This window comes from Xenopus laevis, chromosome 4S, assembly GCF_017654675.1.
Source record: "Xenopus laevis strain J_2021 chromosome 4S, Xenopus_laevis_v10.1, whole genome shotgun sequence".
Taxonomy (NCBI): Eukaryota; Metazoa; Chordata; class Amphibia; order Anura; family Pipidae; genus Xenopus; species Xenopus laevis.
The window spans coordinates 125,376,472-125,392,225 of NC_054378.1; the positions used below are offsets into that span (position 1 = coordinate 125,376,472).

Below are 15,754 nucleotides of genomic sequence, written 5' to 3' on the forward strand. Positions count from 1 at the left end.
GACTTTGTTACTTTTCTTCCAGTTCCCAGACGTGTCCTGGGATTTTTTCCTCCAGACTCATTGCCTTTACTTGAAATAGTTGTTTTCAGGGGCGCTCCACCAATGAGGCGAGTTGAGACACTCGCCTCAGGCGGCAGCGCCCCCCTGGTTGCCAGGGGCGGCAAAAATGCCGCTCCTGGTAACTAAGAGCCGAATTTCCGGTTTTCAAACCGGAAATTCGGCTCTTCTAGCGCAGAGAGCGCTATTGCGCTCTCTGCACGAATCGTCGCGGACCGCCCCTGCCCTCTCCGGCGCTATAAAGGTTAGTGCCGGGAGGAGGGAAGGGGGCGGCGAAAGAAGGCCGCCTCAGGCGGCATTATAGCAAGAATCGCCCCTGGTTGTTTTCTTCCTCATTTTGGTAAATAAACAAATTCACAAGGCTCAGGGCCCTGTAACTGTGTGTGAATCAGATCCCCCCAGACCCAAAATGGGCCTGGGAAACTCACACTCCAGCAGCACAATCTCCACACACCCTCTCAGTATGAGGGTATAGCTTATTGTGTGCCCAGAACATTCCTTCTCTGTATATTTGTATTTATACATATGGGAGGAGGGAGGTGTCATATTGATTCCCTTAGACAGTACAGTATGAGGGTATAGCTTATTGTGTGCCCAGAACATTCCTTCTCTGTATATTTGTATTTATACATATGGGAGGAGGAGGTGCCATATTGATTCCCTTAGACAGTACAGTATGAGGGTATAGCTTATTGTGTGCCCAGAACATTCCTTCTCTGTATATTTGTATTTATACATATGGGAGGAGGTGCCATATTGATTCCCTTAGACAGTACAGTATGAGGGTATAGCTTATTGTGTGCCCAGAACATTCCTTCTCTGTATATTTGTATTTATACATATGGGAGGAGGAGGTGCCATATTGATTCCCTTAGACAGTACAGTATGAGGGTATAGCTTATTGTGTGCCCAGAACATTCCTTCTCTGTATATTTGTATTTATACATATGGGAGGAGGTGCCATATTGATTCCCTTAGACAGTACAGTATGAGGGTATAGCTTATTGTGTGCCCAGAACATTCCTTCTCTGTATATTTGTATTTATACATATGGGAGGAGGAGGTGCCATATTGATTCCCTTAGACAGTACAGTATGAGGGTATAGCTTATTGTGTGCCCAGAACATTCCTTCCCTGTATATTTGTATTTATACATATGGGAGAAGGGAGGTGCCATATTGATTCCCTTAGACAGTACAGTATGAGGGTATAACTTATTGTGTGCCCAGAACATTCCTTCTCTGTATATTTGTATTTATACATATGGGAGGAGGAGGTGCCATATTGATTCCCTTAGACAGTACAGTATGAGGGTATAGCTTATTGTGTACCCAGAACATTCCTTCTCTGTATATTTGTATTTATACATATGGGAGGAGGTGCCATATTGATTCCCTTAGATAGTACAGTATGAGGGTATAGCTTATTGTGTGCCCAGAAAATTCCTTCTCTGTATATTTGTATTTATACATATGGGAGGAGGAGGTGCCATATTGATTCCCTTAGACAGTACAGTATGAGGGTATAACTTATTGTGTGCCCAGAACATTCCTTCTCTGTATATTTGTATTTATACATATGGGAGGAGGAGGTGCCATATTGATTCCCTTAGACAGTACAGTATGAGGGTATAGCTTATTGTGTGCCCAGAACATTCCTTCCCTGTATATTTGTATTTATACATATGGGAGGAGGGAGGTGCCATATTGATTCCCTTAGACAGTACAGTATGAGGGTATAGCTTATTGTGTGCCCAGAACATTCCTTCTCTGTATATTTGTATTTATACATATGGGAGGAGGGAGGTGTCATATTGATTACCTTAGACAGTACAGTATGAGGGTATAGCTTATTGTGTGCCCAGAACATTCCTTCTCTGTATATTTGTATTTATACATATGGGAGGAGGAGGTGCCATATTGATTCCCTTAGACAGTACAGTATGAGGGTATAGCTTATTGTGTGCCCAGAACATTCCTTCTCTGTATATTTGTATTTATACATATGGGAGGAGGAGGTGCCATATTGATTCCCTTAGACAGTACAGTATGAGGGTATAGCTTATTGTGTGCCCAGAACATTCCTTCTCTGTATATTTGTATTTATACATATGGGAGGAGGTGCCATATTGATTCCCTTAGACAGTACAGTATGAGGGTATAGCTTATTGTGTGCCCAGAACATTCCTTCTCTGTATATTTGTATTTATACATATGGGAGGAGGAGGTGCCATATTGATTCCCTTAGACAGTACAGTATGAGGGTATAACTTATTGTGTGCCCAGAACATTCCTTCTCTGTATATTTGTATTTATACATATGGGAGGAGGAGGTGCCATATTGATTCCCTTAGACAGTACAGTATGAGGGTATAGCTTATTGTGTGCCCAGAACATTCCTTCCCTGTATATTTGTATTTATACATATGGGAGGAGGGAGGTGCCATATTGATTCCCTTAGACAGTACAGTATGAGGGTATAGCTTATTGTGTGCCCAGAACATTCCTTCTCTGTATATTTGTATTTATACATATGGGAGGAGGGAGGTGTCATATTGATTCCCTTAGACAGTACAGTATGAGGGTATAGCTTATTGTGTGCCCAGAACATTCCTTCTCTGTATATTTGTATTTATACATATGGGAGGAGGTGCCATATTGATTCCCTTAGACAGTACAGTATGAGGGTATAGCTTATTGTGTGCCCAGAACATTCCTTCTCTGTATATTTGTATTTATACATATGGGAGGAGGTGCCATATTGATTCCCTTAGACAGTACAGTATGAGGGTATAGCTTATTGTGTGCCCAGAACATTCCTTCTCTGTATATTTGTATTTATACATATGGGAGGAGGAGGTGCCATATTGATTCCCTTAGACAGTACAGTATGAGGGTATAGCTTATTGTGTGCCAGAACATTCCTTCTCTGTATATTTGTATTTATACATATGGGAGTGGGAGGTGCCATATTGATTCCCTTAGACAGTACAGTATGAGGGTATAGCTTATTGTGTGCCCAGAACATTCCTTCTCTGTATATTTGTATTTATACATATGGGAGGAGGAGGTGCTATATTGATTCCCTTAGACAGTACAGTATGAGGGTATAGCTTATTGTGTGCCCAGAACATTCCTTCTCTGTATATTTGTATTTTATACATTATGGAGGAGGGGTGCCATATTGATTTCCTTAGACAGTACTAGTATGAGGGTTATAAGCTTATTGTGTGCCCAGAACATTCCTTCTCTGTATATTTGTATTTATACATATGGGAGGAGGTGCCATATTGATTCCCCTAGACAGTACAGTATGAGGTATAGCTTATTGTGTGCCCAGACATTCCTTCTCTGTATATTTGTATTTATATATATATATGGGAGGAGGTTGCCATATGATTCCACTTGGACAAGTAACAGATATAGAGGGTATAGCTTATTGTGTGCCCAGAACATTCCTTCTCAGTATATTTGTATTTATATATATGGGAGGAGGTGCCATATTGATTCCCTTAGACAGTACAGTATGAGGGTATAGTTTATTGTGGGGGTAGTGGTAATAGCACTGATATTAAAATACTTGCTTTGTGACAAAGGAACATCCGAGCAGATATTTGTACTCATACAATCACTTTATTCCTGTTCCATCTCTGTGTGCGCATGAGAAATAAGTGAAATGTTCAGGTATATAGATGATTATTATCCCACTATCATGTGAATGGGTGAATGGGGGCAGGACTAAATGGGAACATCTGTATAAAAGTCAACTTGCACACAATTTACCAACATGAGTGCTAATTTGCACCTGTATCGCTTGTGAGCCGTCATTGGCTGGGCTCATTTCTAGGACGTCTCCTACACATACGGCTGATACCTCTTATACACCTATGACCCATTATACACACTGAGCTGGGGAAAGAGTGAGGATAAATATGAAAGGCAGATGAGGGAAACGTGCACAAGACCTTAAAGGGATACTGTCATGGGAAAAAAATTTTTTTTCAAAACGAATCAGTTAATAGTGCTGCTCCAGCAAAATTCTGCATTGAAATCCATTTCTCAAAAGAGCAAACAGATTTTTTTATATTCAATTTTTAAATCTGACATGGGGCTAGACATTTTGTCAATTTCCCAGCTGCCCCATGTCATGTGACTTGTGCCTGCACGTTAGGAGAGAAATGCTTTCTGGCAGGCTGCTGTTTTTCCTTCTCAATGTAACTGAATGTGTCTCAGTGGGACCTGGATTTTACTATTGAGTGTTGTACTTAGATCTACCAGGCAGCTGTTATCTTGTGTTAGGGAGCTGTTATCTGGTTACCTTCCCATTGTTCTTTTGTTTGGCTGCTGGGGGGGGGGAGGGAGGAGGGTGATATCACTCCAACTTGCAGTACAGCAGTAAAGAGTGATTGAAGCTTATCAGAGCACAAGTCACATGACTTGGGGCAGTTGGGAAATTGACAATATGTCTAGCCCCATGTCAGATTTCAAAATTGAATATAAAAAAATCTGTTTGCTCTTTTGAGAAATGGATTTCAGTGCAGAAGTCTGCTGGAGCAGCACTATTAACTGATGCGTTTTGAAAATTGTTTTTTTTCCCATGACAGTATCCCTTTAACAGCTGCAGCTGTGTTGCTCTAAACAGCCTCCCGTATGTAAACACATTATCGCCGCATAAACACCCTGATTTAATAGAGAAACACAACCTGTCTGCGTCGACTCAAGTGTTGATGACATTTACTACTCACAAAAATATTCTGTTTCTCACAACACAGAACTCACCGAAAGGTGAAATTATTTTATCTGCTTTTAACTGCAAGTTACAGTATAAAAACATTATGTGGTTTCTATGTAGAGTTATATGAGTGAGTTTTAGTTGCAATCAGCTGATACAGTTTGGGAACCTCTGAATTACCGAAAAGACACTAAAGCAAGTACAGGGTATAGATTATTGTGTGCCCAGAGCATTCCTTCTCTGTATATTTGTATTTATACATATGGGAGGAGGAGGTGTCATATTGATTCCCTTAGACAGTACAGTATGAGGGTATAGCTTATTGTGTGCCCAGAACATTCCTTCTCTGTATATTTGTATTTATACATATGGGAGGAGGTGCCATATTGATTCCCTTAGACAGTACAGTATGAGGGTATAGCTTATTGTGTGCCCAGAACATTCCTTCTCTGTATATTTGTATTTATACATATGGGAGGAGGTGCCATATTGATTCCCTTAGACAGTACAGTATGAGGGTATAGATTATTGTGTGCCCAGAGCATTCCTTCTCTGTATATTTGTATTTATACATATGGGAGGAGGTGCCATATTGATTCCCTTAGACAGTACAGTATGAGGGTATAGCTTATTGTGTGCCCAGAACATTCCTTCTCTGTATATTTGTATTTATACATATGGGAGGAGGTGCCATATTGATTCCCTTAGACAGTACAGTATGAGGGTATAGCTTATTGTGTGCCCAGAACATTCCTTCTCTGTATATTTGTATTTATACATATGGGAGGAGGTGCCATATTGATTCCCTTAGACGGTACAGTATGAGGGTATAGCTTATTGTGTGCCCAGAACATTCCTTCTCTGTATATTTGTATTTATACATATGGGAGGAGGTGCCATATTGATTCCCTTAGACAGTACATTATGAGGGTATAGCTTATTGTGTGCCCAGAGCATTCCTTCTCTGATATTTGTATTTATATATATGGGAGGAGGGAGGTGCCATATTGATTCCCTTAGACAGTACAGTATGAGGGTATAGCTTATTGTGTGCCCAGAACATTCCTTCTCTGTATATTTGTATTTATACATATGGGAGGAGGGAGGTGCCATATTGATTCCATTAGACAGTACAGTATGAGGGTATAGCTTATTGTGTGCCCAGAACATTCCTTCTCTGTATATTTGTATTTATACATATGGGAGGAGGGAGGTGCCATATTGATTCCCTTAGACAGTACAGAATGAGGGTATAGCTTATTGTGTGCCCAGAACATTCCTTCTCTGTATATTTGTATTTATACATAAGGGAGGAGGTGCCATATTGATTCCCTTATACACTACAGTATGAGGATATAGCTTATTGTGTGCCAAGAACATTCCTGGTCCTTGCGGTGATTAATAAATACATTTATACAGGAATAATACAGGAAAGTGAAGTTATTCAGCACTCAGCTCCGAGACGTGAGACCCATTAAGGGTAATGTCTGCCTCCGACTGCAATCGTTTGATTTGAAGAATCCGACTGAGCAGATCCAGGATCCCTATTCTGTGCTATTTACCCAACGTATTTATCATTCCTTGTTTATCCGCTTTAAAATCTCAGGCTAATGTGATGCACGGAGAAGCCTGATGCGAGTGACGAGTAACCACACGAGCATCACAAAGCAAAGGGGCAAATTGCTGGCGGAGACATTAGTCTAAATGGCAGATACGGGAGAGGATCTCACACAAGGCCAGTGATCCTGCCCGACTGAGTGGAATGAAACGTTACACCACATTATCGGGGGCTTCAATCAAACTTGAAATGCAAATAAACACAGCAATAAAATGAGGGGAACATCTTTAGATGCCTGCAATCCCTTGCATTGAGAGGGAAACAGAAAGTAGTGCCGTGACTCTCTAACATGGCCCGACACTGGCCAAACAGACATAGGGACACCCCTAACTGGTAATGGTCCCTTCCTATTGTTCTCTTTGTTCAGCCTGACAGTAATGGAAATAAAGAAGAGCCGTGGCCCCTATGTGTGTGGCCGGCTAATCGTGGTTAATACAAAGCTGGTGTTCTCAGTGTGTGAAGTAACAATCGGATCAAACTGGGGTTTTTTGAGGAGCAATGTGGTTCTAATTGTATTGGTGATTATATTGATTTTTTTTTGGCAGACAGTACCCAAACAGTGTATAGAAAAAAAAAGTGCCCTTAATTGTTTTCAATTATTCCCAATTAGTTACAGCAGAGGTCTGACCACGGCCGGTATGAATTAATTAATGAAAGTATGTTTTTCCATAGAGAAAAAAAAGGACAAGTACCCCGCAAAAACGGATGACTAGACAGTTGGTCGCTCCAAAATCTTTTATTTCTCACCGACTACTATGTTTTCAGGTTTGTGCGATTGGTAACTGATAACTTGGATAACAGGTCTGCTCTTTGCCGCTAGTAAGCCTTAAATTAATGCAGCAGATATACTTAATTAGTGAAATTAATTTATTATTAAGCTATTTATTATTATTATTATTGAGCTATTATTGAGCTATTCATTTCATAATTAATGCACTTTTCTGGAGCTAATGTTTGGATTATAATTTTCGGTTCTTTCTCATAATTAATTGATTTGTAGTTAAGTATTCATTTCACTAATTAAGTATATGTGCTGCATTAATTTAAGGCTTACTAGCAGCAAAGAGCAGACCTGTTATCCATGTGGGGTACCACTTATCAGTTACCAATCGCACAAAACCTGAATACATAGTAGACGGTGAGAAATAAAAGATTTTGGAGTGACCAACTTTCTAGTAATTAGCTTTTGCGGGGTACTTTTCCTTTTTTCTCATTATATTAATAATGTTCAGAAGTTTCAACCCTTAATCCCTCAATTTACCTGGTCAAATAATTGTATCAATTTACATTACAGGGTCAAAACATTGCCCCATTGGTGTATCGCTGAGCTTCACAAATTCAAAATGTTACCCTGTCATTGTATCGCTCAACTTCAATGGGATAAAAGATGTACTTGTCCTTCTACATCTCAACTTTACATGTTCGAAAACGTTGCCCCATCACTGTACCAATCAACTCCACATATTGGATATGTTGCCCCACTCAACTCCACATATTGGAAACATTGCCCTATCATTGTATCACTCAACTCTACATATGGAAGACGTTGCCCCATCATTGTATCACTCAACTCCACATATTGGAGGCTTTGCCAAATCATTGTATCACTCAAATCCACATAATGGAAAGTTGCCCCATCATTGTATCACTTAACTCCACATATTGGAAACGTTGACCCATCATTGTATCACTCAACTCCACATATTGGAAACGTTGACCCATCATTGTATCACTCAACTCCACATATTGGAGACGTTGCCCAATCATTGTATCACTTAACTCCACATATTGGAAAGTTGCCCCATCATTGTATCACTCAACTCCACATATTGGAAAGTTTGCCCCATCATTGTATCACTCAACGCAACATATTTGAAACATTGCCCTATCATCGTATCACTCAACTCTACATATTGGAAACTTGCCCCATCATTGTATCACTCAACTCCACATATTGGAGGCGTTGCCAAATCATTGTATCACTCAAATCCACATATTGGAAAGTTGCCCCATCATTGTATCACTTAACTCCACATATTGGAAACATTGACCCATCATTGTATCACTCAATGCAACATATTGGAAACATTGCCCTATCATTGTATCACTCAACTCCACATATTGGAGACGTTGCCCAATCATTGTATCACTTAACTCCACATATTGGAAATGTTGCCCCATCATTGTATCACTCAACTCCACATATTGGAAAGTTGCCCCATCATTGTATCACTCAACTCCACATATTGGAAAGTTGCCCCATCATTGTATCACTCAACTCCACATATTGGAATGTTGCCCCATCATTGTATCACTTAACTCCACATATTGGAAACATTGACCCATCATTGTATCACTCAATGCAACATATTGGAAACATTGCCCTATCATTGTATCACTCAACTCCACATATTGGAGACGTTGCCCAATCATTGTATCACTTAACTCCACATATTGGAAATGTTGCCCCATCATTGTATCACTCAACTCCACATATTGGAAAGTTGTCTTTGTATCACTCAACGCAACATATTGGAAATTTGTCCCATCATTGTATCACTCAACTACACATATTGGAAATGTTGCCCCATCATTGTATCACACAACTCCACATATTGGAACGTTGCCCCATCATTGTATCACTCAACTCCACATATTAGAATCGTTGCCCCATCATTGTATCACAAAACTCCACATATTGGAAAGTTGCCCCATCATTGTATCACTCAACTCCACATATTGGAAATTTGCCCCATCATTGTATCACTCAACTCCACATATTGGACACGTTGCCCCATCATTGTATCATTCAACTCCACATATTGGAAATGTTGCCCCATCATTGTATCATTCAACTCCACATATTGGAAATGTTGCCCCATCATTGTATCACTCAACTTCACTTATTGGAAAGTTGCCCCATCAGTATCACTCAGTTCCACATATTGGAGATGTTGCCCCATCATCGTCATTGTATCACTTTACTTCAATGGGTTTACACGTTTCCCTGTTTTTCTAGATCTCAACTTCACATGGTGGAAATATTGTCCTATGTTAACCTCCCAGGAGGCCTCCAGCTCATGTTTATGGGTAACAATAATGAGTAAGAAGTAATAAAAGCGTTTCCTCACCTCCAATAGACCAGCACAGCTACAAGGAGGATTAGGCACACAAATGTTAAAGCTGAAACCACAACCAGTGGTATGATCCATTCCATCTTCCCAGGAGAGGGCCACATTGCTATACTGGAGTTAATCTGGGGATCTGTAAAGCAAAATACCAAGGAACACCATTAACCATAACTTGGAGAAACCATTATCCATAAAATTAGAAGGGTAAAAACGCCTTTGTTTTAAAGACACAATAACACAAAGAAAACCCATCCAATAAATTTCTACATTTATCAGCAGAATCCAAGAGTATTCATCTAGGCAAGGATCACACACCATACATTTAAATGATATTGGGCTGAGGAAGCCCTTCCTTTGCTGCTGTTTAAATCTTCTTTTTACCACTCATAATGGATGGTCCAGCAGAAGCTCCAAAATTGTGGGAATAAAGGGTTTCCTCCAGGAATTACACTCTGTTACATTGTACCATAAGTCCATAAACAGTATTCTTAGCAAGAGCGTCAAGAGTATCTATACCTCGGCCAGCATACCCTATTGCCTCACGAGTCACCATATACTAACGAGATGGCAATAATCCGGCCGCCACTGAGGCACCATGCCATAACATAAGGCGCTAATCGCCCAACAATGTCGTAGCGACTAAGTCCCTGCGCTCCCTTGGACCAACCCTCACCACTCATGGTGAACAGCACCTTCACGTACGCTCCGCCCTTTTTGATCCCCCATTGCAAGAACCTAGGTTTGATGCGAACATAGCTCCGATCCCATTACCTTCTAGTCCAATTATACTACAACCCTGCAACCTAGCCATCCACACAGTAGCCACAACCTCCTGATTACCATTGAGTTTAAGCCTTCACACTCACTTACCTAATGTCTACGACGACTCAAACATCCACAAAGATCCTTATCCACCTCCAACGCCTAGACCTCGGATGATATAACATCCTAATACCTCATTCAGTAAGCCCCACTCTGATACATGTGCTACTATCTCACACCTCACAAACTGAGCATCCATATTGAGTTTGGAATATTACAACCCTCTTACCTGTTTTAACAAATTCTTCCGTATGAGATCCGAAAGTGCGACCACTCTGCAGAACCATGTGCAAATACCTGCCACCTATGCGCTTGAGTTCTACAGAGCAAGTACCCTGGACAGGGTACATATAGACCGATCGCATCATACTTGATCCCACTGTCTAAATCGAGTTATATAAAATTACCTCTCACACAATTGCGATCCATTATACACAGCTTTGTTTACCAATTAAAGGCAGTTACCAGAGAGAATCATCTTTCGAGTTAATGGCGACTAATGCCATATTTTACTCTCATAAAACTCTGTCCCTACATATTACATGCTATCCCACAGTCACACTCCCCCTTCAGAGCACTATAGTCCCACTGTTACCATATACCGGCACTCTCTCCTAACTATACCTGCTATCCCACATCACACTCCCTTCCCAGAGACTATTATCACTGTTACTATAGACACCATCTCTCCCTACTATACCTGCTATCCCACAGTCACACTCCCTTCCCAGAGACTATTATCCACTGTTACTATAGGGCACCATCTCTCCCTACTATACCTGCTATCCCACAGTCACAGTCCCTTCCCAGAGACTATTATCCACTGTTACTATAGGCACTATCTCTCCCAACTATACCTGCTATCCCACAGTCACACTCCCTTCCCAGAGACTATTATCCCACTGTTACTATAGGCACCATCTCTCCCTACTATACCTGCTATCCCACAGTCACACTCCCTTCCCAGAGACTATTATCCCACTGTTACTATAGGCACCATCTCTCCCTACTATACCTGCTATCCCACAGTCACACTCCCTTCCCAGAGGACTATTATCCACTGTTACTATAGACACCATCTCTCCCTACTATACCTGCTATCCCACAGTCACACTCCCTTCCCAGAGACTATTATCCACTGTTACTATAGACACCATCTCTCCCTACTATACCTGCTATCCCACAGTCACACTCCCTTCCCAGAGACTATTATCCACTGTTACTATAGGCACTATCTCTCCCTACTATACCTGTTATCCCACAGTCACACTCCCTTCCCAGAGACTATTATCCCACTGTTACTATAGACACCATCTCTCCCTACTATACCTGCTATTCCACAGTCACACTCCCTTCCCAGAGACTATTATCCACTGTTACTATAGGCACCATCTCTCCCTACTATACCTGCTATCCCACAGTCACACTCCCTTCCAAGAGACTATTATCCACTGTTACTATAGGCACCATCTCTCCCTACTATACCTGCTATCCCACAGTCACACTCCCTTCCCAGAGACTATTATCCACTGTTACTATAGACACCATCTCTCCCTACTATACCTGCTATCCCACAGTCACACTCCCTTCCCAGAGACTATTATCCACTGTTACTATAGACACCATCTCTCCCTACTATACCTGCTATCCCACAGTCACACTCCCTTACCAGAGACTATTATCCACTGTTACTATAGACACCATCTCTCCCTACTATACCTGCTATCCCACAGTCACACTCCCTTACCAGAGACTATTATCCACTGTTACTATAGGCACCATCTCTCCCTACTATACCTGCTATCCCACAGTCACAGTCCCTTCCCAGAGACTATTATCCACTGTTACTATAGGCACTATCTCTCCCAACTATACCTGCTATCCACAGTCACACTCCCTTCCCAGAGACTATTATCCCACTGTTACTATAGGCACCATCTCTCCCTACTATACCTGCTATCCACAGTCACACTCCCTTCCCCAGAGACTATTATCCCACTGTTACTATAGACACCATCTCTCCCTACTATACCTGCTATCCCACAGTCACACTCCCTTCCCAGAGACTATTATCCACTGTTACTATAGGCACCATCTCTCCCTACTATACCTGCTATCCCACAGTCACACTCCCTTCCCAGAGACTATTATCCACTGTTACTATAGACCCCATCTCTCCCTACTATACCTGCTATCCCACAGTCACACTCCCTTCCCAGAGACTATTATCCCACTGTTACTATAGACACCATCTCTCCCTACTATACTGTTATCCCACAGTCACACTCCCTTCCCAGAGACTATTATCCACTGTTACTATAGACACCATCTCTCCCTACTATACCTGCTATCCCACAGTCACACTCCCTTCCCAGAGACTATTATCCACTGTTACTATAGACACCATCTCTCCCTACTATACCTGCTATCCCACAGTTACCACTCCCTTCCCAGAGACTATTATCCACTGTTACTATAGGCACCATCTCTCCCTACTATACCTGCTATCCCACAGTCACACTCCCTTCCCAGAGACTATTATCCACTGTTACTATAGGCACCATCTCTCCCTACTATACCTGCTATCCCACAGTCACACTCCCTTCCCAGAGACTATTATCCACTGTTACTATAGGCACCATTTCTCCCTACTATACCTGCTATCCCACAGTCACACTCCCTTCCCAGAGACTATTATCCACTGTTACTATAGACACCATCTCTCCCTACTATACCTGCTATCCCACAGTCACACTCCCTTCCCAGAGACTATTATCCCACTGTTACTATAGACACCATCTCTCCCTACTATACCTGCTATCCCACAGTCACACTCCCTTCCCAGAGACTATTATCCACTGTTACTATAGACACCATCTCTCCCTACTATACCTGCTATCCCACAGTCACACTCCCTTCCACAAACTATTGACACTACTTCATAGGTGCTGCCCCAAGATGTGCAGGCCCATAACAGTCAGTGCTGGAGGGAAGCAACTAAAGGCTCTGTTATAAGATGCAACACATCTGCAGATCTGGGCCAGTTTGGAACTCAAGACAAGTGGCCATATGAAAGGTGCCGAATGCTGTCAAAGGCATAGGGCTAGTTAGTTTTGGGCTAGTGGTCAGGCTGAAACAAAAGAAAACACATAGAAGGGATGTACAGTAATAAGTAATACTCAGAGTCAACACAGCATAACATATTGTATATGAATCCTAAATATCTTAAACTTAAAAATAAACTAGTGATGGAATCAATTTTATTAATTATTGAGTTGGGCAGCATATATACACTATATATCAGTGATAAGTATCATATATTCTTTATTGCATAAATGCCAGCACAGTATTTCCAGTGCAGTTTTTTTTCATGAATTTGACCTAAATGGCAACGCTCCAAACAAATACACATTTATGTCTTTATTCAGCGTGTGCCGGGCACTTATTGCAGAACATCCTGAGGATTCATCGGTCGCTAATAATATTACGTTATGTACAACCAGGGCACCCGGTATCATTACAGGAAAAGGTTAATTACGGAACAGGCTGAATGAACAGTATTGAGAGATCAGAGTTCTTCTCCATAGAAAAGATGTCAGTTAGAGACAATATAATGAATGATGGGAAGGAGAATACGCCATCAATATATAAAGCAGGTGCCAACTGTCAGCGGATCTCACCCAAAGCAATTGGTATTGTGCCCCATTGTAGTCACCATCTTGATTCTGGACTCCCTGCGCTTTTATGGCTAAACTCCATGAGCACTTTTGTCGGATGATGTTGGATTGACAAAACGCATCCGACAAGTCAGAATACAATGGGACCGATCTGAGGTGTAAACTACATGAAACATTTTCCATCCGACACGATAGAGGGGGGGAATCACATTTCGTAGCAACCTACAAAATCTTGTGCTGTTGCATGGCACCACTTGACTCCCAAAATCTGATAAAAAGCTCCCGTGAAGTTTAGCCCTTAGTTGTGACTATTGGACAACTCCATAAAATATCCTTTCAGCTTAAAGGGCACATAAACTCAAATACACACCTTAAAGCCCCTGCCTTAAAGGAGAACTAAAGCTTAAGTAAAGAAGTAGGTAGAAATGTTGTACATGATGTTTTGTGCTTCTGTACCAGCCCAAGGCAACCACAGCCCTTTAGCAGTAAAGATCTGTGTCTCCAAAGATGCCCCAGTAGCTCCCCATCTTCTTTTCTGCTGATTCACTGCACATGCTCTGTGCTGCTGTCACTTACTGAGTTTAGGGAGCCACTCACAATATACAGTACACATAGAATAGAAATGTCACAATATAAGGCTGATTAGTAATTAATACACATAATTACTACATGGCAGCACAGAAACCAGTGCAATTAGCATCAGAATTTAATAATCAGCAAACCTGTAGCATCAGCTTATATTACAGCCAGGGAAGCTCGTTTTCTGCTGGATAATTAGTGACGAGCCCTAAGCTTAGCTTCTCAACAGCCAATCAGAGCCCACTGAGCATGTGAGTGTCACAGACACTTTCCAAGATGGTGACCCCCTGTGACAAGTTTGAAGTCCTGGATCATTGCTGCTATTGACAAGCTCAAACTTTAGCCTCGTGCAATAAGTTCAGTGTAGAAAATATGGCATTTTAGCCATGTTCATTTTTGGGGTTTAGTTCTCCTTTAAAGGATGTTTTTCTTAATACGGACACATATTGGTAACAAATTAGAACAGGGTCCAGGTCCACAGGCAGAAAATAGGAGTAAAGATGAACTGGAAATACAGAGAATAGAAATGAGGAAATTATGATGAAATGCCCAAAGTTGGCTGTTCTATTCATTACACTAATTCTGTGCGTTTGGGTTGAAGGGAGCACAGGGCTTGTATATAAAAGCTCAGACAGACAGGAGAGTCAAGCTGCAAGCCCTGTATGTGTATAAATGTGTGTATATAACAAATAATCTGCTCTTGCTGCCGACTAATGGAAATGTTCAGCCATGACTTACATCAGAATCTGCCAATTTATCTATTTGCTCTGGACAGGAGTCACCTCTGTACAAGAGCACGACCCCTCCCAAATGAAATGTAATGTACTTTTATCATTAATGGCAAAATACACATTCTTCCCTCAAAACCGCAGACATCAGGAGCAGAAACTGTAACATACATCACCCTGCTTGTCCTGGAAATGGGTTGGCTGGAGGATCTCAGGGCAGAGGGTGATGGGAGATGTAGTTCAACAATATTTGTAAGGATACAAGAGGGGCTAGTCACAATCTACAATGGCAGAACACACTTAGAGATGCTTTTCATGCTGGATAAACTTCTACTTTGGACTTAGTTCCCCTTTAAATGGGAAGCGTTTACAAGGCAATAATAAAATAAATAAAAATCTTTCTAGCAGAGA

General features: G+C 41.4%; 1 protein-coding gene across 2 annotated transcripts in view; it reads right to left on the reverse strand.

Annotated features, from left to right (window-relative positions):
• The window catches only part of ptprg.S (protein tyrosine phosphatase, receptor type G S homeolog), a 350,843-nt gene that overhangs the window by 64,486 nt on the left and 270,603 nt on the right, over window positions 1-15,754 (reverse strand). For both annotated transcript variants that reach the window (XM_041561822.1, XM_041561823.1), the window contains one exon: window positions 9,538-9,670. In XM_041561822.1, the coding sequence (XP_041417756.1) occupies window positions 9,538-9,670 (133 nt within the window). The remainder of the gene's footprint in view (window positions 1-9,537; window positions 9,671-15,754) is intronic.